The sequence below is a fragment of the Hylobates moloch genome, unplaced genomic scaffold (genome assembly GCF_009828535.3).
Source record: "Hylobates moloch isolate HMO894 unplaced genomic scaffold, HMol_V3 SCAFFOLD_12, whole genome shotgun sequence".
Lineage (NCBI taxonomy): Eukaryota > Metazoa > Chordata > Mammalia > Primates > Hylobatidae > Hylobates > Hylobates moloch.
Window position 1 is genome coordinate 100,429,970 of NW_026652287.1, and position 26,828 is coordinate 100,456,797.

At 40.6% G+C, this 26,828-nt stretch overlaps 3 protein-coding genes across 10 annotated transcripts; 2 read left to right on the plus strand and 1 right to left on the minus strand.

Annotated features, from left to right (window-relative positions):
• Positions 1-680: 680 nt before the first annotated feature.
• On the minus strand, positions 681-20,166 carry ZNF677 (zinc finger protein 677). 8 transcript variants are annotated; one of them, XM_032171042.2, is made up of 4 exons: positions 20,043-20,166; positions 18,624-18,694; positions 10,828-10,981; positions 681-3,014 (listed from the first exon to the last, which is right to left on the minus strand). In XM_032171042.2, exons 2-4 carry the CDS (start codon positions 18,636-18,638, stop codon positions 1,444-1,446), a joined length of 1,740 nt encoding a protein of 579 aa, XP_032026933.1. In that variant the 5' UTR covers positions 18,639-18,694; positions 20,043-20,166; the 3' UTR covers positions 681-1,443. The 8 variants fall into 8 exon arrangements, with proteins under 8 accessions (XP_032026933.1, XP_058281949.1, XP_032026932.1 ...); XM_058425966.1 differs by lacking the exon at positions 20,043-20,166 and adding an exon at positions 19,835-20,007; XM_032171041.2 differs by lacking the exon at positions 20,043-20,166 and adding an exon at positions 19,804-20,007.
• LOC116479355 (interferon regulatory factor 2-binding protein 2-like) lies at positions 5,108-6,253 on the plus strand. The gene is made up of 2 exons (XM_032761826.2): positions 5,108-5,116; positions 5,209-6,253. The coding sequence occupies exons 1-2, from the start codon at positions 5,108-5,110 to the stop codon at positions 6,136-6,138; spliced, it is 939 nt and encodes a 312-aa protein (XP_032617717.2). The 3' UTR covers positions 6,139-6,253.
• A 97-nt stretch (positions 20,167-20,263) lies between the features above and the next one.
• LOC116479159 (vomeronasal type-1 receptor 2) lies at positions 20,264-24,742 on the plus strand. Its single transcript, XM_032171043.2, is given in 5 exon segments — positions 20,264-20,310; positions 22,687-23,710; positions 23,713-23,752; positions 23,754-23,900; positions 23,902-24,742. Coding segments are annotated over 4 exon segments (1,113 nt in total). The 5' UTR covers positions 20,264-20,310; positions 22,687-23,625.
• The last annotated feature ends 2,086 nt before the right edge of the window (positions 24,743-26,828 follow it).

Here is a 26,828-nt window from a genome sequence, read left to right on the forward strand (position 1 = left end):
TCTTCAGTTTCCAAAAATAAGACCTATGTTCAATAATCTGTGATATGCAACAGTTACTACCTTTCAAGAGAGGGTGACTATCCTTCCCGCTCCATTTCTTTCTACCACATATGCAGTCTCTAGTAACCGACCATTTTACTTCCATGAAAATCTCTCAATGTCCCACCCTGTTCTTCTTGTTTCATGGTCATCTTGTAGTATAACCAATCTCTCCTATAACTGACAAAGGTCCCCAGTCATATCAACAATTCTAAGGGGTCCTGACCACATAAAGCATATACGTTAGACAATAGTTTACCTCTCTTCCGTCACAAACCCCCATGCTCTTATAGCATATTATATATTAGTGTCCTTGGCTGGGCACGGTGCCTGTAATCCCAGCACTTTGGGAGGCCAAGGCGGGTGGATCACCTGAGGTCAGGAGTTCAAGATCAGCCTGGCCAACATGGCGAAACCCTGTCTCTACTAAAAATAAAAAAAAAAGAAAAAAAAAAAGAAAAAAAAAAACTAGCCGGGCATCATGGCGCATGCCTGTAATCCTAGCTACTCCTGATGAGGCAGGAGAATTGCTTGAACCCGGGAGGCAGAGGTTGCAGTGAGCTGAGAATGTGCCACTGCACTCCAGCCTGGGCAACAGAGCAAGACTCTGTCTCTAAAAAGAAAAAAAAATTAGTGTTCTTGCTTTTTCCAGGTTTCAATAATATAAATAAGCCACACCTAAGGAAGTAGTCTCTTCCATCTTATATCCATTCCTTGAGACAATCATGATAAATGAAAAGCATGCCATGAAGATTTAACATCAACAGATTTCATACTTTTAAAAATATGAAATAACGGAATAAAAAATCCTTAACACTGAAGTTACATCTTTCCACAGATGTCCTTGCTCCTCTGACACACACCATCTCATGAGTTTGTGACTTTTTAAAATTGTCTGTGAGTTTAACATCAATCACTTAATCTTCAAGGAATAAAGACTTAGTTCCTTCTAGCCTGAATTTTTGTATGACAAAATGCTTGCATATAAGGATGAATTTCCATTGAGAAATTTAAAATAATTTACCACCTTCATTTGTAATGCTTCTCTCCAATACGAACGGTGTACCCTGAAGTCAGAACATTGCTTAAAGGACTTGCCACATTTCTATGGTTCGCATCCTGAATGTCTTCTGTTACAACCATAATAGGGTAAATATTTTTATAAAGCTGTTCACATTCATTATATTTGTAAGGCTTCTCTACAGTAAGAATTCTATGATGTTCCACAAGCCTTGAACTTTGGATAAGCCTTGCCATACATGTTATCTTTGTGTGGTTTATCTCAAAGATGTATATTCTGGTATCAAGTGAGGTATAAGCCATAGCTAAAGGCTTTACCACATTTTCATTTTATATGATTTCTTTTCACAATGGAGCCCCCTGATGCTAAGTACAGCTTGAATATTATTTAATTTTTGTCTCATTATATTTGATATGTTTTTCTCTATTATAACTTTTTTGATGATCTCCAAGGTTTGAACTTTGGAATAAAGTATTACCATGTATATTATGTTTACAATGTTTCTTTTCAATGTGTATTTTCTGATGTCTAGTGAGGTTTGCAAATTGGGTAAAAGCTTTGCCACATTCAGTACATTTGTAAGGTTTCTCTCCAGTATGGATTTTCTTATGCTGAGTAAGATTTGAACGTTCAGTAAAGGCTTTGCCACATTCAGGACATTTGTAAGGTTTCTCTCCAGTATGAGTTCTCTGATGACCCCAAAGGTGTGAACGTTTGATAAAAGCTTTATCACATTTTTTACATTTGTAAGGTTTTTCTCCAGTGTGAATTCTCTGATGTTCCACAAGACTTGAACTTTGGATAAAAGCCCTGCCACACACATTACATTTGTGTGGTTTCTCTCCAGGATGTATATTCTGATGCCTAGTGAGATGTGAGCACTGCTTAAAAGCTTTGCCACACTCATTACATATGTAAGGCTTCTCTCCAGTATGGATTCTCTTATGTTGGGTAAGGCTTGAACGCTCAGCAAAGGCTTTGTCACATTCATTACATTTGTAAGGTTTCTCTCCAGTATGAATTCTTTCATGACCCCAAAGGTGTGAACGCTGGATAAATGCCTTACCACATTCATTACATTTGTAAGGTTTCTCTCCAGTATGCATTCTCTGATGACTTGCAAGATTTGAATTTTGACTACAGACCTTGCCACATACATTACATTGATATGGTTTCTCTCCTGTATGGACTCTCTGATGCCTAGTGAGGTTCGAACACTGGTTAAAGGCTTTGCCACACACGTTACATTTGTAAGGTCTCTGTCCAGAGTGAATTCTCTGATGATTAGTGAGGTTCGAACTTTTGCTAAAAGCCTTTCCACAGTCATTACATTTGTATGATTTTTCTCTAATGTGTGTTCTCCCATACTGTGTATGTAACAAAGGGTATTTCAAAATCTTTCTATATTTATTATAAATGTTTTTGACACAAGGAGGAAGTGGTGAAACTGAGGAACTATTGATAGACTTCTCAACTGGATTACATTCATACATTTTCTCCCCAGTTTGAAATCTCTGTAGTTCAGCCAGCTGTGCCTGTAAGCTTAATCCAATTCTATTTTCAAAACACTTCACGTATTTGTTTCCAGCATACCTTATGTTATTTTTCAGTTTTAACAAATTCCTTATAAATGGCTTGTCATGTATGAAATATTGGTATGCACTATCTCTTATAGAAACACTCTGCTTTAAAGAGAAATGTATTGAGGATTTATGATGTTGCTGATCTTTTCTGTGAGTGAGATTTTTGTTACAGGTCAAAGGCGTTCCTTTGTAACTTTTTGCATCATAGTCCCACAGGCTGTCAAACTTAGGCATATTTTCCCAGACTTCCTTGAGGTCAAAATTGTTGATGCCATGGCTTTCCTTTCTTTCTAATATCACCAGATGGTATAATTCCTCTTTATTATTTTCCTTTGGTGATAATCCCTTGCTTGTAAATCCAACAGAAATATCTGAAAGATATTTAAAAAAACCACAGGCTTTCCATCAAATAGAGTTGCAAGGTAAATATTTTATTAAAATACATATTACAAGAAAACTAAGATTTACAATGAACAGAGTTATGAAGCTTCTCAACTGTCTTTAAACATTTAAGAACACAAAGGGACTAGCTGTCCTCAATAAAGTAACATAGTAACAAAACATGTAACGAATTATTTTAAGCACAGTTTAAAACACCCTATAGCTAAAACACTCATACTATGTAAATCCACATAAACTCTGAAAGAAGAAGTATTTTTCCACTACCACTCCAAGGAACACGTAAATTGGCATAGCTATATGGTAGTCTCCTATTTGAAGATAAACAAATACTAATGCATTATTTAGTATACAATTATTACACACAAATAAAAGGTAAGGCACAGATCAAGTTTATCTAATAAAAAATATTTAAAAATGACAATTCATAATTGCAAAAAAAACACTGCAAGGAAAAATTAGAAAGAATTTAATAAAATTTTGAATATTTACAAATTGCAAATATGAGTACTTGTTATAAAAATACCTATACCTACGTAGAATGTGCATTTTGCAGCATTAACAATTTGTGCATGGTGGTTATATTGCATAATATATACTGAAAAACCATCATCTGTAAATCATTATAAAAATAAATAAAACACTTTAGTAACCTGTGAAAATCTAACAGGCAAGTTAATAAACAACCACAATTACACAAAATTGTCAGTGAAATTCTAAAGAATTATTGCTTATGAACTACAGAAAAAACAGAAGGGACACACAATAGGAAAAATAATACATTGAGAATCACTAAATTTTGAAATATCAGCTTCAGGTAAATGCACATTATTATAAAGATGAAGAATTAGGAGGGGGGTCTGAAATAATTTCATGCCTGCAGTTATATGACAGCAGTATATAGAGAAACTCCCTGACTAGGAAATGTCATCTAGTTTTCCAGCTCTATGGCCAAAAAATACGTATAATGAAAGCTGTGTGCTTTAACATTTTATTATGTAGAGTCAGAGAAAATGTTGATATGAAAAAAAAAAAAAACTACAAAAAAGAAAATATGTAAGATATAATGCAGGCAAAGGTCAATCTCATAAGAAACATGACAGACACGTGACATATCTTATTCACAAAGGTAACTTTTCAAACCATACTAAATAATATGCAAGTTACTAAGGTCTCTAACAGCATTAATTGATTTAAATCCTCTTGAGGTAAATTATTACACCTTTTCATATCAAAACAAAGGGCTGAAGAGGTTTACATATCTATCCCTAACTCACAGAGAAAGCAACTTTAAAAGCCAGAATCTGAACCTGTGTGTGCAGGCTAAGATGCCATATTCACAGCATTAAGCACCACTGGCCACCCAGGGCAGTACAGATTACAAATCACGGCAAATACGAGGAGTGTAGGAAGAAATGTTTCAAGGCAGATATGGGACCTGAGCTGTGTCACCTATAGTGTGACAGCACCACTGCTCTCAGATAGCATTTAAGTCATCTTATCTTACACAAGTTGTTTAGACAGTGACCAGATCATGCTGCTGTCCTGAGTAAGCTGTCCTGTGTATAAGTAGGAGTCATTCTTTACACAGTGTGTGCAATGAAGGGATGTTATTCTGTGCTAAAAAGAAATGAGCTGTCAAGCTATAAAAAGACATGGAAGAAATTTATTTTATTTATGTTTTGAGATGGAGTCTCGCTCTGTCGCCCAGGCTGGAGTGCAGTGGTGCGGTCTCGGCTCACTGCAACCTGTGCCTCCCAGGTTCATGCCATTCTCCTGCCTCAGCCTCCTGAGTAGCTGGAACTACAGGCACCCGCCACCACGCCTGGCTAATTTTTTGTATTTTTAGTAGAGACGGGGTTTCACCGTGTTAGCCAGGATGGTCTCGATTTCCTGACCTTGTGATCCGCCCACCTTGGCCTCCCAAAGTAGTGGGATTACAGGCATAAGCCACCGCGCCCAGCCCTAGAAATTTAAATGCATATTATTAAGTGAAAGAAGCCAATCTGAAAAGGCCATATACTATATGGTTCCATCTATATGACATTCTGGAAAAGGCAAATCTATGGAGACAGTAAAGAGATCCGTGGTTGCCAGGTGCTGGGGAGAGGGAGAGGTGAACAGGCAGAGCACAGATTTTTTAGGGCAGTGTAATTATTCTGTAAGATAATATTATGCGCTGAGCTGAGCACGGAAGGTGCGGGCAAGAGCCGCGGGTCTGGAGAGCAGGACTGGGTCAACAGGCCCAAGACTGTGCGCGACACGCTGCTGGCGCTGCACCAGCACGGCCACTCGCGGCCCTTCGAGATCAAGTTTAAGAAGGAGACAGCCCTGACTGCAGGCAGGTTGTTGGGTTTCGAGGCCAACGGGTCTAAAGCAGTTGCAAGAACAGCAAGGAAAAGGAAGCCCTCTCCAGAACCAGAAGGTGAAGTCGGGCCCCCTAAGATCAGTGGAGAGGCCCAGCCGTGGCTGTCCACATCCACAGAAGGGCTCAAGATCCCCATGACTCCTACATCCTCTTTTCTGTCTCCGCCACCACCCACTGCCTCACCTCATTCCAACCGGACCACACCGCCTGAAGCGGCCCAGAATGGCCAGTCCCCCATGGCAGCCCTGATCTTAGTAGCAGACAATGCAGGGGGCAGTCATGCCTCAAAAGATGCCATCCAGGTTCACTCCACTACCAGGAGGAATAGCAACAGTCCGCCCTCTCCATCCTCTATGAACCAAAGAAGGCTGGGCCCCAGAGAGGTGGGGGGCCAGGGAGCAGGCAACACAGGAGGACCGGAGCCAGTGCACCCTGCCAGCCTCCCAGTCTCCTCTCTGGCAGCCAGTGCCCCGCTGTGCTGCACCCTCTGCCACGAGCAGCTGGAGGACACCCATTTTGTGCAATGCCCATCCGTCCCTTCGCACAAGTTCTGCTTCCCTTGCTCCAGACAAAGCATCAAACAGCAGGGAGCTGGTGGAGAGGTCTATTGTCCTAGTGGGGAAAAATGCCCTCTTGTGGGCTCCAATGTCCCCTGGGCCTTTATGCAAGGGGAAATTGCAACCATCCTTGCTGGAGATGTGAAAGTGAAAAAAGAGAGAGACTCGTGACTTTCCGGTTTCAGAAAAACCCAATGATTACCCTTAATTAAAACTGCTTGAATTGTATATATATCTCCATATATATACATATCCAAGACAAGGGAAATGTAGACTTCATAAACATGGCTGTATAATTTTGATTTTTTGAATACATTGTGTTTCTATATTTTTTTGACGACAAAAGGTATGTACTTATAAAGGCATTTTTTTCTTTTGTTAACGTTATTAGCATATCTTTGTGCTTTATTATCCTGGTGATAGTTACCGTTCTATGCAGGCTGTGACTTGCACTGCTTTTTTAGAGCACTTGGCAAATCAGAAATGCTTCTAGCTGTATTTGTATGCACTTATTTTAAAAAGAAAAAAAAAGCCAAATACATTTTCTGACATTGTAAGATGGCCTTACTGTCTGTCATTCCTTATTGCTGGCCGCTTTCTCAGGCCAGAGGCCAAGTGGTGGATAAGGAAAGGAAATGATTGAACGGGCATGTTGTCAAGTGGGCATGCCATTGGGAAATACCACCAGTTTACCCTGAAACGTTGTGCTCAGAGAAGTAGCAAAGTGGATTTTTGAATCTCTATTTTGTTCAAAAGTTCAGTTCCTGAGATACTGATGACTGAGAGTGCTGCTGGGAAATTTTCAGGACTCTGTGGTCTTTCGGGATTTTTTTTTTTTTTTAAGACTAAGTTGACCGCTGTTCACTGTCCACGTGATCAGTTGTAAGATTACAATGCTGCATGCTAGTTGGTTACATAAGACACAATTCCAGTGATGGAAGGCGGTTGTAATGGATGGTGGTGTGTACAAGATGGCACCGCCACCTTTGAGCAGAGCCCAGCTCTGCAGCGCCACTTCATCTTTTTAAACACCCTAGAGGTCTGGTTGTTGTTGCTGTTGTCCTTTATTTTGAAGGAGTTGCAAGAGAAGTTACAGTCCAGGTGAACTTGGAGATTGTGGGATTGGTTTTGTTTCTGTTTTGTTTTATCATTTACCTGTAGTGCTATTGCTGTTGATACTATCACCTATACCCTGTTTCTAGTGCATGCTGAATACAGTATGGTACAATGACAGTAACAGCCGTGTGGTGCTGCCAGGACTGCCCTTGGGCATATCAGTGACAGCCCAAATGTGGGTGGAGGAAACCTGTAATTTCCTTCTTAACATGTGTTTGAAATACCAAGTGAATACTACTGTTCTGGAAAAAAATGATAAACTAGTGGAAATTAAAGAAATTAAGGGTTGGCCGGGCGCGGTGGCTCAAGCCTGTAATCCCAGCACTTTGGGAGGCCGAGGCGGGCGGATCACGAGGTCGGGAGATCGAGACCATCCTGGCTAACACGGTGAAACCCCGTTTCTACTAAAAATACAAAAAAAAAATTAGCTGGGCATGTTGGCGGGCGCCTGTAGTCCCAGCTACTCGGGAGGCTGAGGCAGGAGAATGGCGTGAACCCGGGAGGCGGAGCTTGCAGTGAGCCGAGATCGCGCCACTGCACTCCAGCCTGGGGGACAGAGAAAGACTCCATCTCAAAAAAAAAAAAAAAAAAAAAAGAAAAGAAAAAAAAGAAATTAAGGGTTTTATATAATAGACAGGCCCCACCTCTCAAAATATTTTTAGAAGTCTTTTTGTAAACTAATTTCTTTTGATGACTATTTTGCATCAGTAAAATGATTTTTTTAAGACCAATATATCATCAATTATTAGAAAAAAAAAGATACTATTATGGAGGATATATGTCTATTATATATTTGCCCAAACCCAAAGCATATACATAGAGTGAACCCCAACGTCGACTATGGACTTTGGGTGATAATCATGTCTCAATGTAGGTTTCTCAGTTGTAACAAATGTAGCACTGTGATGGGGGATGGTGATAACGGGGGAAGACGCTGTGCATGTGTGGGGGCACAGAGTATATGGGAAATCTAGTACCTTCCATCAAGTTTGCTGTGAACATAAAATTGCTAAAAAACAAAAAGTCTATTTTTAAAAAGTATAAGCTAAGAGTTGATATAAAGTTACAGGAAACAGAAGTAAAGGGAATAACTAATACTATCCTTTAACAAAGTTTTGGAGGTTATATATGTTTTGAGGAAACTAATACTCAGACATAAACACGCAAGGAAGAAAGCTTCTGGTAAAATATATAAAACATCATGAGAGTATATGAAGCAGAAAAAATATATATAATAAAACAATATTCATTCATCTCATGGCCCCACACACTGTAGATATAAAACAAAAAACACTAAGAGTGTCATAAAAACATGTAACTGGTGATTAAATAAATACAAGTTCATTTATACCAATGACATTGGCAAAATGAAAGTGTCAGTGGCTTAAACAAATTATACTGAACTTTAAAAATGTATGCCTAATTCAACTTTATAAGCTCCCTCAATAAAGGCATAAAAATCATACTGAAGAAAAATGTACAACTGCGCATATGGGATGAACAATGTGGTATGAACAACAGTTTGGTCAACATTTTCGCAGATACGAGGTTGAGAACTTGGACATTGTTCTTCCTAGGATAAACTCCTACACCTTGTATTGCTGGCTCCAAGGCGATGATCATTATATATCTATCAGCATCGTCACACTGCCCTGTAAACTCCACAAAAACCAGAAGGTCAGAAGCACTTATCCCTCAGGCTCTCCTGATTCTCTCTCAGCATACTGGGACGTGATGGCTACTCTACTCAGGGGCTTCAGGAGGCACCTCTATGTAGCAGAATGATACTGTAACAGATTAATTAATGTTCTCTTTCAAGAATATTCTGTTACCAAAGAAACCTCTTCCATGGGAGAGTCCACCAAAAGTTGTCCATTCCCATTGGTGGGTTATCACAGCAGAAAGAGAGGAAATTTCAGACTCTAGGAATGTATATTTTTCTTTTTCTTTTTTTTGAGATGGAGTTTCGCTCTTGTTGCCCAGGCTGGAGTGCAATGGCGCGATCTCGGCCCACCACAACCTCTGCCTCTCAAGTTCAAGCGATTCTCCTGCCTCAGCCTCCCGAGTAGCTGGGATTACAGGCATGCGCCACCACACCCAGCTAATTTTTGTATTTTTAGTAGAGACGGGGTTTCTCCATGTTGGTCAGGCTGGTCTCGAACTCCCGACCTCAGGTGATCCGCCCACCTCAGCCTCCCAAAGTGCTGGGATTATAGGCGTGAGCCACCATGCCCATCCGGAATGTGTATTTCAAAAGCAACCTTCAGAGGCAAATCTTAGAAGAATATAAAATCAGGAAGACCAAGGTCTCTCTTAAGTTCCTGGACAGGGTAGAAAGCTAGAAAAGGGAGAGAAATAAAAGATATGGGAGTAAAATAAAAGGGTCGGATTTTGTAGGATTCTTAAGAAAAGTCAGTATGCTCTGTCCACAGCTGCAAGGTGAGAACCTAAAAGAATGAGATATATTCCCATTTTGGAATGGCAGTCAAAAAGAGGATCTCTCTGTCAAGTCTTTATATTACTGCTGAGTAACAATCTCAAAAGCCTGCCCATTCCCCTTTAGACACATGTGGCAAAGCAGAACTGAAGGAACGGCCAAGGGGCTTGAACAAGTAGAGAGACTGACAGTCTTTGAAATTTCAGGAAACCCCAGATACATTTGGGGGGAGCCACTGTTTTCCCATTTTCCTGAAAAGTTCTTGCGGGTATAAGAAATGGGAATAGAAATTGAATAGGTTCTGAGCCAGGGCTACAAAGGCCCCAGCTCTGATCTGTACAGACTGAAAACCACACATCAGATGAAATTATATACACAAAAAGAGTCCTTAAAAACAGCCATCTAGGTCCCTCTCAAAACCAAGAGACCAAAATGGTTAGAGGGGCCAAACAGAGTATTGTAGGTCACGATAGCACCTTTGCTTTTGTGTCTGCAAGAGTTGGGGCATCATGGGAGAGTGGGAGTTCAACCTTTTACACATTTGAGTAACTGTGTTGGGGGACAGTGGGAGGGGGTGTGGACTTTGCTTTGAGAGCTCATAAGAAATAAACTTTTGTTTTCCCACTGATCTTTCCCATTTGCAGAGTTTCCCAAACAATACTCAATGGAGTAGCTTACTCTGTGGCCATCTGAGCGCTTATTTGTGCTCACATTCCAACTTACCTGATTTTTTTCCCTATTTTCACTTCACTTCCCATAGTCTAGGACTCTTTCCTATGCTCCAAAATGAACATAATATTCAGTTCAGGAAAGATTTCAACTTATAAAGAAAAAAGTTACATGGTATGCTGCTTTTCCTGGATACATTCCCAGCCTTTTGTTCAGCTATGAAGAGAGGACATTACAGATGGGTCTGCAAAACTATTTCCCAAAACGATTTCATAAATTACTCAACGGACTGCCTTCTTCTGAATGCTTAGGGATTATTTTAAATATGCAGACTCTGAAAAAACTACTGAATCAAAGGCACAGGGATAAAACCATGATACCAGATACTTAAAAACGTTTTCCATAAGGTTTTGTAAGCACTGATGTTCTGGAACCACCACTCATCAAACCTGATTACGTGCAGAACTTCTGAAGAAAGGGGAAGTTTAAAGTCTATATGCTACATCATGCAGCCTTTCCACTCTCAATCAGAAAGTTTCAATCTCCCCTTTTAGAACAGGGATTGGATTCAGACAAGCATATCGAGGCCTCCCGAGAGGCTCACAAGGAAAAATGCAAAGATGTACAAGAGTGGTTACCGTTTTCTGGAGGGATGTTATCCTCATCGAGAGAGAGCAGGTTCCTGTAGTTCTCCAACATCACGTCCCTGTACAAGGCCCTCTGGGCAGGGTCCAGGCACTCCCACTCCTCTTGAGAGAATTCTACGGCCACATCCTTGAATGTAAACAGTCCCTGAAATAAAAACACACTTCACCAAGTGGACACAGGAAAATTTCTTATTTTCACACAAAACGACAGAAAAGAGGTGTACATATTCACTGATTTATGTGAGTCAATGCGAGCAACTTATATATCTCTAATTTTATTTTTTAAAACTGAGATGAAATTACATAACATAAAATTAGCTATTTCAGGCTGGGTGCAGTGGCTCACACCTGGAATTTCAGCACTTTGAGAGGCTGAGGCAGGAGGACTGCTTGAGCTCAGGAGTTTGAGACCAGTCTGGGCAACAAAGTGAGACTCCATCTCTATAAAAAAATTTTAAAAATTAGCTGGGCACAGTGGCATGGGCCTGTGGTCCCAGCTACTCAGGAGGCTGAGGTGGGAGGATCACTTGCACCTGGAAGGTGGAGACTGCACTGAGCAGTGATCATGCCACTGCACCCCAGTCTGGGAGACAGAGCAAGACTTTACCTCAAAATAAAATAAATTAGCCATTTTAAAGTACAGTTCAGTGGCATTTAGTACATTCACAAAGTTATACACCACCACCTCTGTCTAGTTCAAAAACATTTTTATCAACTCCAAAAGAAATGCCATACCCATTAAGCAGTCACTCCCCATGTGACTTTAACATGAAATAAACTTAACCAAATAGGTAAATGACTTGCATGCTGCAAACTATAAAATGCTAATGAAGGAAATTAAAGCAGACAAAACAAATGGAAAGATATTCTATGTTTGAGAACTTAGGAAATTAATACTATGAAAATGTCCATATTATCCAAAGCAATCTACAGAGTCAATGCAATCCCTATCAAAATCACAGTAGCACTTTTTACAAAAATATACGAAATAATCCTAAAATTCATATAGAACTGTAAAGACCCAAAAGAGCCAAAGCAATTTTGAGCAAGAATATCAAAGCTGAAGTATCACACTTCCTGATTTCAAAGCATATTACAAAGGTATGGTAATCAAAACAGTATGGTACTGGCATAAAATAGACACACAAAACAAAAGGACTAGAATACAAAGCCCAGAAATAAACTTACACATATACAATCAACTAATCTTTGACAAGTGTGTCAAGAATATATAATGGAGAAAAGATGCTCTCTTCAGTAAATAGTGCTGGGAAATCTGTACATCCAAATGCAAAAGAATGAAACTGGATGCTTATTTTATGCCATAAATAAAAATAAACTCAAAACTGACTAAAGACTCAAGGTAAATTTACTCAATTTACCTTGTGTCTTTAGTTTCACCTGAAATTGTAAAACTCCTAGAAGAAAACATAGGGGAAAATGTTCTTGACATTATCTTGGCAATGATTTCTTGGATATCACACCAAAAGCGCAGGCAAGAAAAGCAAAAATAGACCAGTGGGACTACATCAAACCAAAAAACTTGTGCACACCAAAAGAAACAACCAACAAAACAAAAAGGCAACTTATGGAATGGGAAAATATTTGCAAACTATTTATCTGAGAAAGGGTTAATATCCAAAAAATTGAAGGAACTCCTACAACTCAAGAGCCAAAAAAACTAATTACCCAATAAAAAATGGGCAAAAGAGCTGAACAGACATTTTTTCCAAAGAGAATATAAAAATGGCCATTAGGTACATTAAAAGGTGCTCAATATCACTAACCACCAGGAAAATGCAAATCGACAACATAATATGATCTCACATCTATTAGGATGACCATTAAAGAAAAAAAAGGACAAGCGATGTCTAGGATATGGAGAAAAGGGAACTGTTGTACAGTGTTGGTCAGAATATGAATTAGTGCAGCCACTATGGAAACAGTATGGAGGTTCCTCAAAAATTAAAAATAGGCTGGGTGTGGTGACTCACACCTGTAATCCCAGCACTTTGGGAGGCCTAGGTGGGCGGATCACAAGATCAGAAGTTCAAGACCAGCCTGACCAACATGGTGAAACCCCATCTCTATTAAAAAACATAAAAATTAGCCAGGCGTGGTGGTGGGCGCCTGTAATCCCAGCTACTCAGGAGGCTGAGGCAGGAGAATCGCTTGAACCGGGGAAGCAGCAGTTGCAGTGAGCCGAGATCGTGCCACTGCATTCCAGCCTGGGCAACAGAGGAAGATTCCATCTCAGGAAAAAATAAAAATAAAATGACCGGCTGGGCGCAGTGGCTCACGCATGTAATCCCAGCGCTTTGGGAGGCCTAGGCAGGCAGATCACGAGATCAGGAGATCGAGACCATCCTGGCTAACATGGTGAAACCCCGTCTCTACTAAAAATACAAAAAATTAGCCAGGCTTGGTGGCGGGTGCCTGTAGTCCCAGCTACTCGGGAGGCTGAAGCAGGAGAATGGCGTGAACCCGGGAGGCGGAGCTTGCAGTGAGCCGAGATCGTGCTACTGCACTCCAGCCTGGGTGACAGAGCGAGACTCCGTCTCACAAAAAAATAATAAAAATAAAACGACCATGATCTAGTAATTCCACTTCTGGGTATATATCCAAAAGAATTAAAATCAGGATCTTGAAGAGGGATAGGTACTTCCATATTTATTGCAGCTTTATTCTTAATAGCCAAGCCATGGCTAAATGTCCATGGAGGAATGACTGGATAAAGAAAATGTGGTACACACACACACACACACACACACACACACGAATATTATTCAGCCTTAAAAAAGAAGAAAACCCTGCTATTTGCTATAGACTACCTGAATGAAACTGGAGTATGTTACACAAGTGAAATAGGCCACACAGAGAACAAATACATGATTCCACTTATATAAGGAACTGAAAACAGTAAAACTCATAGAAACAGAGAATAGAATGGTGGTTGCTAGGTGCTGAGTGGGGAAATGGTGAGGTAGTAATCAGTTTCAGTTACACAAGATGAAAAAGTCCTAGAGATCTACTGAGTAACACAGTGCTTATAGTTAATTCTGTATTGTATACTTAAAAATGTGTTAAGACAGCAGTTCTTAGGTTGTATTCTTATAAAAATATGAAACAATAAAGACAGCAGGAAAAAAACTTTCTGGGGCAATGGATATGTTTATGACAGATTGTAGTGGTGGTGTCAGAGGTGTATACTTATCTCCAAACTCATCAGATTGTATACATTACATATGTATAGCTTTTTTATGTCAATCATACCTCAATAAGGAAGTTAAAATTCATTTAAAACTGAATTTTTCCGTTTTCCTTTTATTGATTTCCAATTTCACTCAATTGTGGTGTGAGAATACAGTTTTATGAGTTCTAGCTTTTTAAAATGTATTGAGACTTGTTCTGTGGCCTGACATGTGGTCTATCCTGGAGAATATGCTATGTGCACTTGACAAGAGTGCAGATTCTGTTTTTGCTGAGTGCAGTTTTCTTTCCATGCTTGTTTGGTGTAGTTTACAGCAGCGGCGTCCAATATTTTGGCTTCCCTGGGCCACATTGGAAGAAGAAGAATTGTCTTGGGCCACACATAAAATACACTAACACTAATGACAGCTGATGAGCTTTAAACACACACACACACACACACACACACACGCAAAATCTCATGTTTTAAGAAAGTTTACAAATTTGTGTTGTGTCACATTCAAAGCCACCCTGAGCCACATGCAGTCCGTGGTCCATGGGTCAGATATTCTTGGTTTAAAGTGTTGCTCAAGCCCTTTATTTCCTTGCTAATCTTCTGTCTGGTTGTTCTATCCATTATTAAAAAGAGAGCATTGAATTCTCCAACTATTATGGTAGGACTGTATCTCCTCGTAATTTTTGCTCCAAAATATTTGGGGCTTTGATATTTGATCCATATTTTTTATAGCAGTTACATGTTCTTGATGGATTAACCCCAATATTTACTGTCCTTCAACACCTCTGGTATCAATTTTTCATTTAAAGTTTATTTGGTCTGCTATCTGTATAGCTATCCAGCTAGGTTTAATATTTGCATGAAATACCTTTTTACATCCTTTTATTATACTTTCCAGCCTATTTGTGTCTTTAGCTCTAAAGGAAGTCTTTTATAAATATAGTGAAATCATAGTTTTAAAAAATTATTCCTCCAATAAGTGCCTTTTAATGGAGAATTTAATCCACTTACATTTAAAGTAACTACTGATAAAAGAACTACTTTTACCATTTTGCTACTTGTTTTTTATATGCCTATCTTTTTTGTTTTGTAATTATTCCCTTACTTCCTTCTTTGTGTGTATAAGCTTGTGTGTGAATATCATTTCGGTTCCCTCCTCTACATTTTTGTTATTTTCTTAATGGTTGCCCTGGGGATTAAAATTTACATCAGAAGCTGATAATAATTAAGTTTCAATTGATGTTAAGTTGGCTTCAATTGCATAACAACTTCTGTTTCTATATAGCTCTGGCTGGTTCTCTTTACACTGTCAAAAATTACTTCTCTATGCATTTTATAGCCAGTAACAGATTTACAATTATTGTTTTATATATGTCTTTTAAATCATACAGAAAAAAAGTTTTTAAAAAACCAGTAATATTGGCTTTTATATTTATACCTATGTAGGTATTTTACCCGTATTAATTTGTTCTTATGGCTTTAAGGTACTGCTGGTGTCCTTTTATTTCAGCCTAAAAGACTGTTTAACATTTCATGCAGGGTTAAGTCCACTAATGCAAACTCCCTCAGCTCTTGTTTATCTGGGGATCTCAATTTCACTGTCAATTCTGAAGGATAATTTACCTGATATTGAATTCCTGCTGGATAGTCCTTTCATTTCAAACTTTGAATATGTCATTCCACTAATTTCTAGCCTCCATAGTTTCTGATGAGAATTTGGCTGTTAATCTTTTTGAAGATCACTGTACAAATCATTTCTATGTTGCTACTGTCATGATTCTCTTTTCCTTCCACAGTTTATGTGTCTTGCTGTGGATCTCTATAAGTTTATCACAATTACAGTTCACTAAGTTTCCTAGGTATACAGATTCATGTTCTTTATATATTTGGGAGGTTTCAGTTCTTATTTCTTCAAATGTTCTTTCTGCCTTTTGCTTTCTCCTTTTCTTCAAAAATTCTTATTAAGCATACATGCATATGCTTCATGGTGTCCCAAAGCTTTCTTACATTTTATTTTTCTTCGCTTTCTTCTGCTCAGATTAAATAATTTCAATTAACCTGAAGTTTAAGTTAGCTGATTCTATATTCTGTCAATCTACTCTTGAAACTTTATAGTTGAAATTTTCATGTTATACTTTCCAGCTCCAAAACTTCTATTTTTCTTTTTAATAATTTCTATGTCTTTACTGATATTCGTTGAAACACTGTTGTCCTACTTTCCTTTAGTTCTTTGTCTAACGTTTACTTCAGCTCTCTGAGCGTGGTTAAGATAGTTGATTTAAAGTATTTTTTAGTAAGTGTAATGTCTGAGCTTCCTCAGAAACATCATTATTAGGCCAGTAATCATGCTTCAAATTGCCCAACCTGGAGGAATCCTCATACAGCTGTAGTACAGTTGGCCTGCTCAGAGGCAGCCAATGCGGGTTCTTTATAACGGAGAAAAACTGTAAACAACCCATGTGTCTTCAGTAAGAGAACGCTCCAATGAGAAAGTAAAAACTCAAGTTATCTCCGTTTACCAGCATAAAAACAAAACGAAGACGTACAGTATACAAATATACAAATTTGCAAAACAGAATATCACAACAAAATATTCACTAAACATTTTCTAAAATTAAATTATGATTTTTATGACTTCTCTTCCATTGAAAAGAATGAACAGTAGTTCCTGATGGAGACAGTGAGTGATGGTGGACTGGAAAACATAATGTTTTACTTCTTAGTCCCTAAGCATCACTGCATGACATTTTATCATAAAATATATTTATATATATCACGTGATGTTTACTACAAAAGAAATGGAGTATTTAACAGCAAGTAGTGTGATCAGAATTTGGCTCCTGCCTCTCTGATGACAGAAAGTTCTGCTCACAGTTCTTAGCTATATTATAGCCATCGTTTGGGTATTTTTTTTTTAATTATTATTATTATTTTTTTTTGAGATGGAGTTTTGCTCTTGTTGCCCAGGCTGGAGTGCAATGGCATGATCTTGGCTCACTGCAACCTCTGCCTCCTGGGTTCAAGCGATTCTCCTGCCTTAGCTTCTCGAGTAGCTGGGATTACAGGTACCTGCCACCATGCCCAGCTAATTTTGTATTTTTAGTAGAGATGGGATTTCACCATGGTGGTCAGGCTGGTCTCGAACTCCTGACCTCAGGTGATCCACCCGCCTCAGCCTCCCAAAGTGCTGGGATTACAGGTGTGAGCCACCACACTCGGCCCCTTTTGGCTATGATTAAAAAGTCAAAAAAATAACAGATGCTGCTGAGGTTGTGGAGAAAAAGGAACACTTACACACTGTCGGTGGAAGTGTAAATTAGTTCAACCATCCTGGAAGACAGTGTGGTGATTCCTCAAAGATCTAAAAACAGAATTACCATTCAACCCAGCAATCCCATCATGCGTGCACGAACATACACATACGTGCATATGTTCACTGCAGCACTATTCACAATAGCAAAGACATGGAATCAACCTATATGCCCACCAACGGTGGACTGAATAAAGAAAATGTGGTACACATACACCACAGAATACTATGTAGCCATAAAAAAAAAAAGAGATCATGTCCTTTGCAGGAACATGGACGGATCTGGAGCCCATTATCTTTAGCAAACTAACACAGGAACAGAAAACTAAATGCTGCATGTTCTCACAAGTGGGAGCTAAGTGATGAGAACACATGGACGCATAGAAGGCAACAACACTCACTGGGGCCTATCAAGGGGTGGAGGAGGGAGAGGATCAGGAAAAATAACTAATGGGTACGAGGTCTAATATCCGGATGATGAAATCATCTGTACAACAAACCCCCATGACACAAGTTTAGCTATATAACAAACCTACCCCTGTACTTAAAGTTAAATTAAGAAAAATAGTAAATTATAGACATTTTTATCTAAACACCCACTGCATGAGAATTCCTAAATGAACAGCAGAGTCTTCATGAGATGGATGCACTGTGAAGAATTTCAAGAACCTCCTGCTGTTAAGACAATTATGTTGATTTAATATTTTAAAACCAATTATGAAAAGACTACCTTCTCCATCCCCAATGTCTACTTCTGAACTTCCCATTCTATTCCAAATTAATATTTTAGAGCCAGAAACACACTGATTCAATTGTTTAGCTACGAATGTATTATAAACTCAAGCTAAGCAAGTTTCCCGCATCAGTCTTCTTTTCCAAAGTTTTCCAGGTATTTGTGCACATTAATATATCACTTACGTATGCAGCTTCTTTAATCCTGGTTTATAAAGAGCTGAAAGGGCATCCAAATGAAGTCTCTAAACAGTCACTACCACCCAACCTCACTGACACCATGAAGCCTGCCCCCCATACCCAATCCAGAGGCATAAAACCCTTCCCAGAACAATCATCTAAATGGAACCTTTTCCAAAGTTCCATGTTACTGGGTCACAGTGAGATGGAATTTACGTGGAGATGGAATTGAGGGAAAGCCCTAGGTGTGAATATACATGTTAGTCAGGACACTTCAGAGTCAGATAAAATTGGCAAGTCCAAAATATGGCATTTCAGGAAGGAGAGGACAAAACAATCAACCAAGAATATAACTTTTACCTGAGAAAGAGCCATTCCCTCTTCTTCTTTCTTTCCTCTTCCTCTGAGTTTCTTTCTCAGGTAAGATCAGTCTGTAGGTCAAAAATATGTTGTTTAATGCTTAAAACCAATACATCCCCTTCCTCTACCACACACACACAGGAAGAGGCTTGATACAGAAAAAAGATGGTCCTTAGCTTCCAACTGCAACAAGAGTGAAAATAAACTCATGAAAAAAATAAACTCCTAAACAGAGACTAAGAAGTGAGTTATTCCACCCATGTCTTCAAAAAGTTCAAAGTTCAAAAAAAAAAAAAAGAAAGAAAAAGAAAGCATTCAAACCTCATAAGCTGAAAAATACATTTAAGAGAAAATAATTTGAAAAATTTTTTTAAATCCAATAAATTCTGGAATTACATTTAAGACAAGTTGAATACACGTCAAATTTAGAAAATGACACAAGCCACACACAAAAAAGGAGGGAATAATATTGTTAATGTCTGTTTGCAAAAGCAGCATACGGTGTCACAGTTTCTTCCCATTTCTTGACTCTCCTCAAGATCAGAGAAAGGGAAGAGGGTGAGCTGGAATTAACTGAGCTAAGTCAGTTAACCCTATGGCTGAATAAAGGTTGCTTCTGATGTAATAATTAGAAAACGCAGAAGCCTCACACCCTAGTTTTGCAATTTGCATTCTCTTCTGCACAAACAATGAAACAAATTTTAAATTAATTATAGAGCCATACATCAGTACTTCACAACTTAATGCTCCATATTAAATCAACTCCACACTCGGATCTGGGTGCCCCCCCTTTCTCCACCATTATGTGATTTTTCCCCCCTCTCTGTAAACGTCTCTCTTCCACCTTCTGTTTCTGTCCTTTTCTTTTTCCCATTTCGGCGTTTTCCTGTCCCTTTCTGCTCATTTTGCTTCCCTTCCTCTCCTTCTCTGACAGAGTGTTTGGCCCCATCCTGGTAGCATCCTTTTTTTCAGTCCCTGCTATTGTTTCTGATGGCTGTCTAATTTCGCGCATTTCTCCCTCTTTATCCTCCATTTCTGCCTCCCCTCTGTTCTCCCTGGAGGAGGGCGAAGGGTGTGTATCCACCCCGAGTGAGGGCTTTACCAGGGGGAGGGAAGAGGGAGTCAGAGAAGAGTTTTAAGCAGAGAAACGACGCAGCGGGCGGTCGGTGTCCACACTGACCTAAAGCAAAAAGGTCGGGGCCAGTACCCACTTCAGAACGATTTTAATCCGAAATGGACGCAGATCTCTAGACCCTCTCGGAGCGACGGGACTGGGAACGTCTTAGGGCCACGCCGCGAGAGGAATGAGCAGGTTCGGGGTTTTAACCTACAGGGCGACCCCAAAACCCGACAGCGGAGCGTGGGAACCTGTGGCCGGCGAGGCGCAGGCTTGAACCCGAAAGACGGAGACTCACTCACCCGAGAGCGCCAGTAGCCCCGCGAGATCCGCTTCCGGGTCGGCAGGAAACTGCGCGTACGCGAGTGCACTGGGGCGGCGCAAGGGGCAAGGGCAGGGGCAGGGCGGCGCAGACAACTGTGGGGATGGGCGGGCAAATGGCGGGGATGGGCGGGGACAATGGCGGGGTGGGCGGGGACAATGGCGGGATGGGCGGGTACAATGGCGGGGGCGGGGCCTAGGGGTCGGACTGCCGGACCTCACCTCGGCGCGTTCCAGCGACTTTTTTAGGTCTGTTTGTCGCCCAGCAGTACTCGATTCTTTACTTTTGGATTCCCTTGAATCTCTATGGTGTCCTTTGGAGCCTAGCTAAGTAAAAAATTAGAGACCTGTGGGCCCCTTATGTTGGAATCGGAGCTTAAGTTGGGAAAGGTTTGCGTGAAAACGTTTCTGCGAGCGATGGAGGCGCGTCCTGCGATGAGGCGGGGGGAGCGCTGGGACCTGGTGGATGGGAGAGGACGACGGTATAAGGGGGCGCTTGGATCCAGGAACTTCTGAGATCCGGACGATTAAAATTTTTATTTAATTAAGCGAAAGCTGGAGTTGTCTGCGTAGGTGATGGAAACTGGAATGAGGTGCATTTTTGTGTCCGTGCGGAGTGTACAATTTCATATTGACTTTCACTGGAACATAATTTTTATTTCTGCTCCCCAGTCACCCAGGAGGCAGAGATGCACCATGGGCTGAGTTCCAGAGAATTTATGGGGTCAGACCCTGGGCTGTGGGGGGTGGAAGGCTGAGGCTTGGCTTTAAAAGAACAAAAAGTTCTGCTTGTATCTATCTAAATTTATTTTCCTTTCTTTATTATCCTAATGCACACTTCTTGAGATAAATTACAAATCCAAGTGCTGGATTTATTGGAGTTGGTATCTTGTGTTTTGCCTAGGTTATTAATTACTAACATACTATCGTTATTATTATTTTTATTATTATTTTGAGATGGAGTCTCAGTTTCCCAGGCTGGATTGTAGTGGCGCGATGTCAGCTCACGGCAACCTGCGCCTCCTGGGTCAAGCGATTTTCCTGCCTCAGCCTCCCGAGTATCTGGGACTACAGGCGTGTGCCACCATGCCTGGCTAATTTTTGCATTTTTAATAGAGACGGAGTTTCACCATGTTAGCCAGGCTGGTCTGGGACTCCTGAGCTCATGTGATCCGCCCACCTGGTCCTCATGAAGTGCTGGGGTTATAGGCGTGAGCCACCGCTCCTGGCCTTTAGTCTGTAAAGTCTTTATTCTCAGTTATTTGGAAGAGTATTTTTAACATAATATGTGCTTGGCAATTCTCCTGGCCAACTGAATTGATTTCTCTTGGGCCCAGAGAGGAAACTTATTGACTGGAGGCTCCCCAAGAGAAGATGAGCCCATATGGGGGTATCTGAGTAAACCAAGGTCTATCCGCTGTCTCTTTGGGTCTCTGTTTTCGTAACTGGGAATTACATCTGATAACAGGTGAAGGGTGAAAAAAAATGAGAGTGCATTTTAGCATAAAAATATGTATATGTTATTTACATATAAACATACACATATAAAAATTCTATTTATTTTACATATAAAAATACATATATGTATTTAAAAAAAATTTTTTTTTGAGACGGAGTCTCACCCATACAGACGGGGTTTCACCGTATTAGCTAGGATGGTCTCGATCTTTTGACCTTGTGATCCACCCATCTTGGCCTCCCAAAGTGCTGGGATTAATAGGTGTGAGCCACAGCGCCCAGCCTCTTTCTCTTTTCAATGTATTAAATGCACAAGATTCCATACTTTCAAATTCCATTTTGCAGAATTATTATATTTTCATAGGTTTCCCAAATCAAATATTAATTCACGTTTCAGTTAGTTGTTTTAAAACAATAAATATATAGTTACATAATCTTTAAAATGATTAATTTGTTTTCTAGCCTAAAATGCTTTATCACCTTTTATGTTTCATGTCTCATATTTTAGTGCACAACCTACCTAATTTTGTACATTAATTTCCGTGATGGGTGCCATAGTATTTTTAGTCTTTGCAGACAATGAAATGAGTTTTTCTGCTGGTATCCAACATCTACCCACATTAAATACATTGGGTCATATAAAATTATTTAGTGCTTATTATAACTTATTAAGACCTACGAATATTCACTCATAAGTTATATTGATATGTAGAATAAATACTTTGACAAAAATAGGAAATTATCAAACCAAATTTATAAAGTGAACATGACAAATATTTATACATATGTAGGTGTGTGTATGTATGTGTGTATGTATGTATATATATCTGTGTATAGATATATAAAGAACACAACTAGGCAACTATTATAGTATAGCGTCGTAGCGAACACCAATGTTACTGCAACCAGGCTACTCACGTTCAAATCTTCACTCTTCTGGTATTTAAATGAGTCACCTAACCTTCTTGTGCTTAAACTCTTTTAGAGTTGGTGAAAGGAGAATAATATGGATTCCTAACTCATGGAGTTGTGAATATTAAATGTTAGAATAGGTACAGCATTTATAAAAGTCACTCATACATTGTAGGTGCTGTAAAAAGAAATACACGAAACTTGGGAAATTTCTTAACAATATATCTCTCTATATATTTCACTTTTAATATTCAGGGGGAAGAAATCATCATAAGTGAAAGGTTATTTTCCATGAAAATGTGGCCCACAACTCATGCTGCCATGCAGAACCTTCTGCTTACTGAATACTGAGTGCTGGAAAATGACAGAATGGCCTCTGTGGATCTGAAAATTGGAATGATCTTCCTATTTGCGGGCAGCAAGCCACCCAGGTGCCGAGGCAAGAAACCGAGGGCACGAGCTGTTCCAGGATAATAAAATATATAAAACAACAAGAGTTATACTACATCTAGATCATAGACATGATTATATATGAATATCATTAATCATTAGTTGGTAGCAATCACTCTTTATTCCAATATTATAATAATCCTCACTCTATAATCATAACCTAGGAAAAGCCAGGCCATACATAGATAGGAGCTGAGGAGACATAGTGAAAAGTGACCAGAAGACAAGAGTGTGAGCCTTCTGTTATGCCCAGACAGGGCCACCAGAGGGCTCCTTGGTCTAGCGGTACTGCCAGAGTCTGGGAAGATGCCCGTTGCCAAGTGGACCGTGGTCTAGTGGTAGCATTAGTGTCAAGGAAAAACACCCACTACTTAGCAGACCGGGAAAGGGAGTCTCCCTCTCCCCGGGGGAGTTTAGAGAAGACTCTGCTCCTCCACCTCTTGTGGAGGGCCTGACACCAGTCAGGCTTTCCCACAGTTATCCGGAGGCCTAACCGTCTCCCTGTGATGCTGTGCTTCAGTGGTCACACTCCTAGTCCGCCTTCATGTTCCATCCTGTACACCTGGCTCTGCCGTTTAGTTAGCAGTAGCAAATTAGTGAAAGTACTAAAAGTCTCTGATATGCAGAAATAATGGTGTAAGCTGTCTGTCTCTCTCCCTCTCTCTCTCTGCCTTGGCTGCCAGGCAGGGAAGGGCCCCCTGTCCAGTGGACACGTGACCTATGTGACCTTACCTGTCATTGGAGATGACTCACACTCTTTACCCTGCCCCTTTTGCTTTGTATCCAATAAATATCAGTGCAGCCTGGCATTCGGGGCCACTACCAGTCTCCACGTCTTGGTGGTAGTGGTCCCCCAGACCCAGCTGTCTTTTATCTCTTTGTCTTGTGTCTTTATTTCTACACGCTCTCGTCTCTGCACAGGGGGAGAAACCCATCGACCCTGTGGGGCTGGACCCTACACTATTCCAGGTAGTTGTTGGAATCCTGGGGAATTTTTCACTCTTATATTATTATATGTTCCTTTAGGAGATACAAGCCAAGATCCACAGATTTGATTCTTAGGCACCTGACTATAGCTGACTCCTTGGTTATCCTCTCTAGAGGAATCCCAGAGACCATGGCAACTTTTGGGTTGAAACATTTTGACAATTATTTTGAATGCAAAGTTCTTTTCTATGCACACAGGGTAGGCAGGGGTGTGTCCATTGGAAGCACCTGCCTCTTGAGTGTCTTCCAGGTGATCACCATCAACCCTAGGAACTCCAGGTGGGCAGAGATGAAGGTAAAAGCCCCAACATACATCGGCCTCTCCAATATCCTGTGCTGGGCCTTCCACATGCTGGTAAATGCCATTTTTCCTATTTATACAACTGGCAAATGGAGCAATATCATCACAAAGAAAGGAGATTTGGGATATTGTTCCGCCCCACTTAGTGATGAAGTCACAAAGTCAGTATATGCAGCATTGACATCCTTCCATGATGTTTTGTGTCTGGGGCTCATGCTCTGGGTCAGCAGCTCCATCGCTTTGGTCTTGTACAGGCACAAACAGTGGGTACTACACATCCATAGGAACAATCTCTACCCCATCTCTTCTCCTGAGAACAGAGCCATCCAAAGCATCCTTGCATTGGTGAGCATCTTTGTATCATGTTATGCCCTTTCCTTCATCACCTACGTTTATTTAGCTCTCTTTGATAATTCCAGTTGGTGGCTAGTGAACATTGCTGCACTAATCACTGCCTGTTTTCCAACTATTAGCCCTTTTGTTCTCATGTGCCGTGACCCCAGCAGATCCAGGCTCTGCAGTATCTGCTGCAGAAGAAATAGATGATTCTTTCATGATTTCAGGAAAATGTGAATTGGCTGTCGGTTTATGTTCGGCCACTGATGCACTCAGACCTCAAGGGATCTTAAGAATGATTATCAGCCAATTTCACTGCAGAGAGAGGGGTGAATAAGACAGATACTTATCCAATGTGAAATACTAAATAACAGCCATAGTAAATGAAATCTTATGTAATTAACATGTGAGTACTTATATAGTTGTATTTTTTATTAATGATTGCAGTGAAGAACTTCAGATTCCATAAAATAGTCCTGAAATAATGTATAGATACTGAAAACATCTTTGAATGTGTAACGTCCAATCTGAAATATTAAATTTTCCTAAGATGTACTAGAGCTTGGAATTGTATAAATGAGCATAGCAGTTGCCTAAATGGGCATAGCATGTGGGTGGTTGTTATGGTTTGGGTATTTGACCTCTTGAAATCTCATTTTGAAATTATGCCTTACATCCCAGAAAAAACTGTGGACATTTGAAATACGATAATGTTTATTGATAAAGATTAGTATATTAAAATATTTCCAGGTAAACATTTGAAGAATGATCCATAAGAGACAAAAAGGAATATAGGGAGCTGTGTCAGCTCACTTTTACAAAGGGTGCAGATGGGGCCGGGCATGGTGGCTCACACCTGTATGTAATCCCAGCACTTTGGGAGGCTGAGGTGGGCGGATCACCTGAGGTCAGGAGTTCAAGACCAGCCTGGCCAACATGGTGAAACCCCGTCTTTACTAAAATACAAAATTTAGCCTGGCATGATGGCACGCACCTGTAACCCCAGCTACTCACAAGGCTAAGGCAGGAGAGTCACTTGAACCCAGGAGGTGGAGGTTGCAGTGAGCCAAGATCATACCACTGCATCCCAGCCTGGGTGACAGACTGAGACTGTCTCAAAAACAAGCAAAGGGTGCACATAGGAGACAACAAGTAAATAGAGATTTGGCAGGTGGGAAAGAAATTGAATGGATTTTTGAGATATTCAAAAGGTAGATTGTTCTGGGTAAGCCTTGATAGAGCTGGCTATAGTGGCAAGAAGTAGGTTTCAGGATGGACTTTTTCATTTCCAACTTTAGATAAGCTTTTGGAATAAACTTCATCAGCCTTGGAGCAGCAGATAAATACCAATTTGGAGACAAAATACGTGAATTTGTTTTCTTTAATGCAGAACTTTTTTTTTTTTTTTTGAGACAGAGTCTCCCTGTTACCCAGGCTGGAGTATAGTGGCACGATATCAGCTCACTGAGGCAGGCAACCTCAGCCTCCTGAGTTCAAGTGATTCTCTTGCCTCGGCCTCCCGAATAGCTGGGATTACAGGTGCACGCCACCATGCCTGGCTAATTTTTGTATTTTTAGTAGAGACAGAGTTTCACCATGTTGGCCAGGCTGGTCTCGAACTCCTGACCTCAGGTGATCTACCCGCCAAGGCCTCCCAAAGTGCTGGGATTACGGGTGTGAGCCACTGTGTCTGGCCTAATGCAGAGTTTTATATTGATTTTAAAGTCACCAAGAAAGCAAAATGAACACCTTCAAAAGAAATAAAAAGGATAAGGCCAAGCGCAGTGGCTCACGCCTGTAATCCCAGCACTTTGGGAGGCCAAGCGGGTGGAGCACAAGGTCAGGACGTTGAGACCATCCTGGCTAACACGGTGAAACCTAGTCTCTGCTAAAAATACAAAAAAATTAGCCAGGCATGGTGGCGGGCGCTTGTAGTCCCAGCTACTGCGGAGGCTGAGACAGGAGAATGGTGTGAACCCGGGAGGCAGAGCTTGCAGTGAGCAGAGATCGCGCCACTGCACTCTAGCCTGGGCGACAGAGCGAGACTCTCTCTCAAAAAAAAAAAAAAGAAAGAAAGAAAAAGGATATTAGGCCGGGCGCGGTGGCTCACGCTTGTAATCCCAGCACTTTGGGAGGCCGAGGCGGGCGGATCACGAGGTCAGGAGATCGAGACCACGGTGAAACCCCGTCTCTACTAAAAATACAAAAAATTAGCCGGGCGTGGTGGCGGGCGCCTGTAGTCCCAGCTACTCGGAGAGGCTGAGGCAGGAGAATGGCGTGAACCCAGGAGGTGGAGCTTGCAGTGAGCCGAGATTGTGCCACT

Excerpts from the sequence above, each read along its gene's own strand:
- ZNF677 (XM_032171042.2), bottom strand. Across the intron at positions 3,015-10,827 it reads TAACATCCCTCCAGAAAACG|ATATTTCTGTTGGATTTACA; the intron begins GTAACCACTCTT and ends AATATCTTTCAG.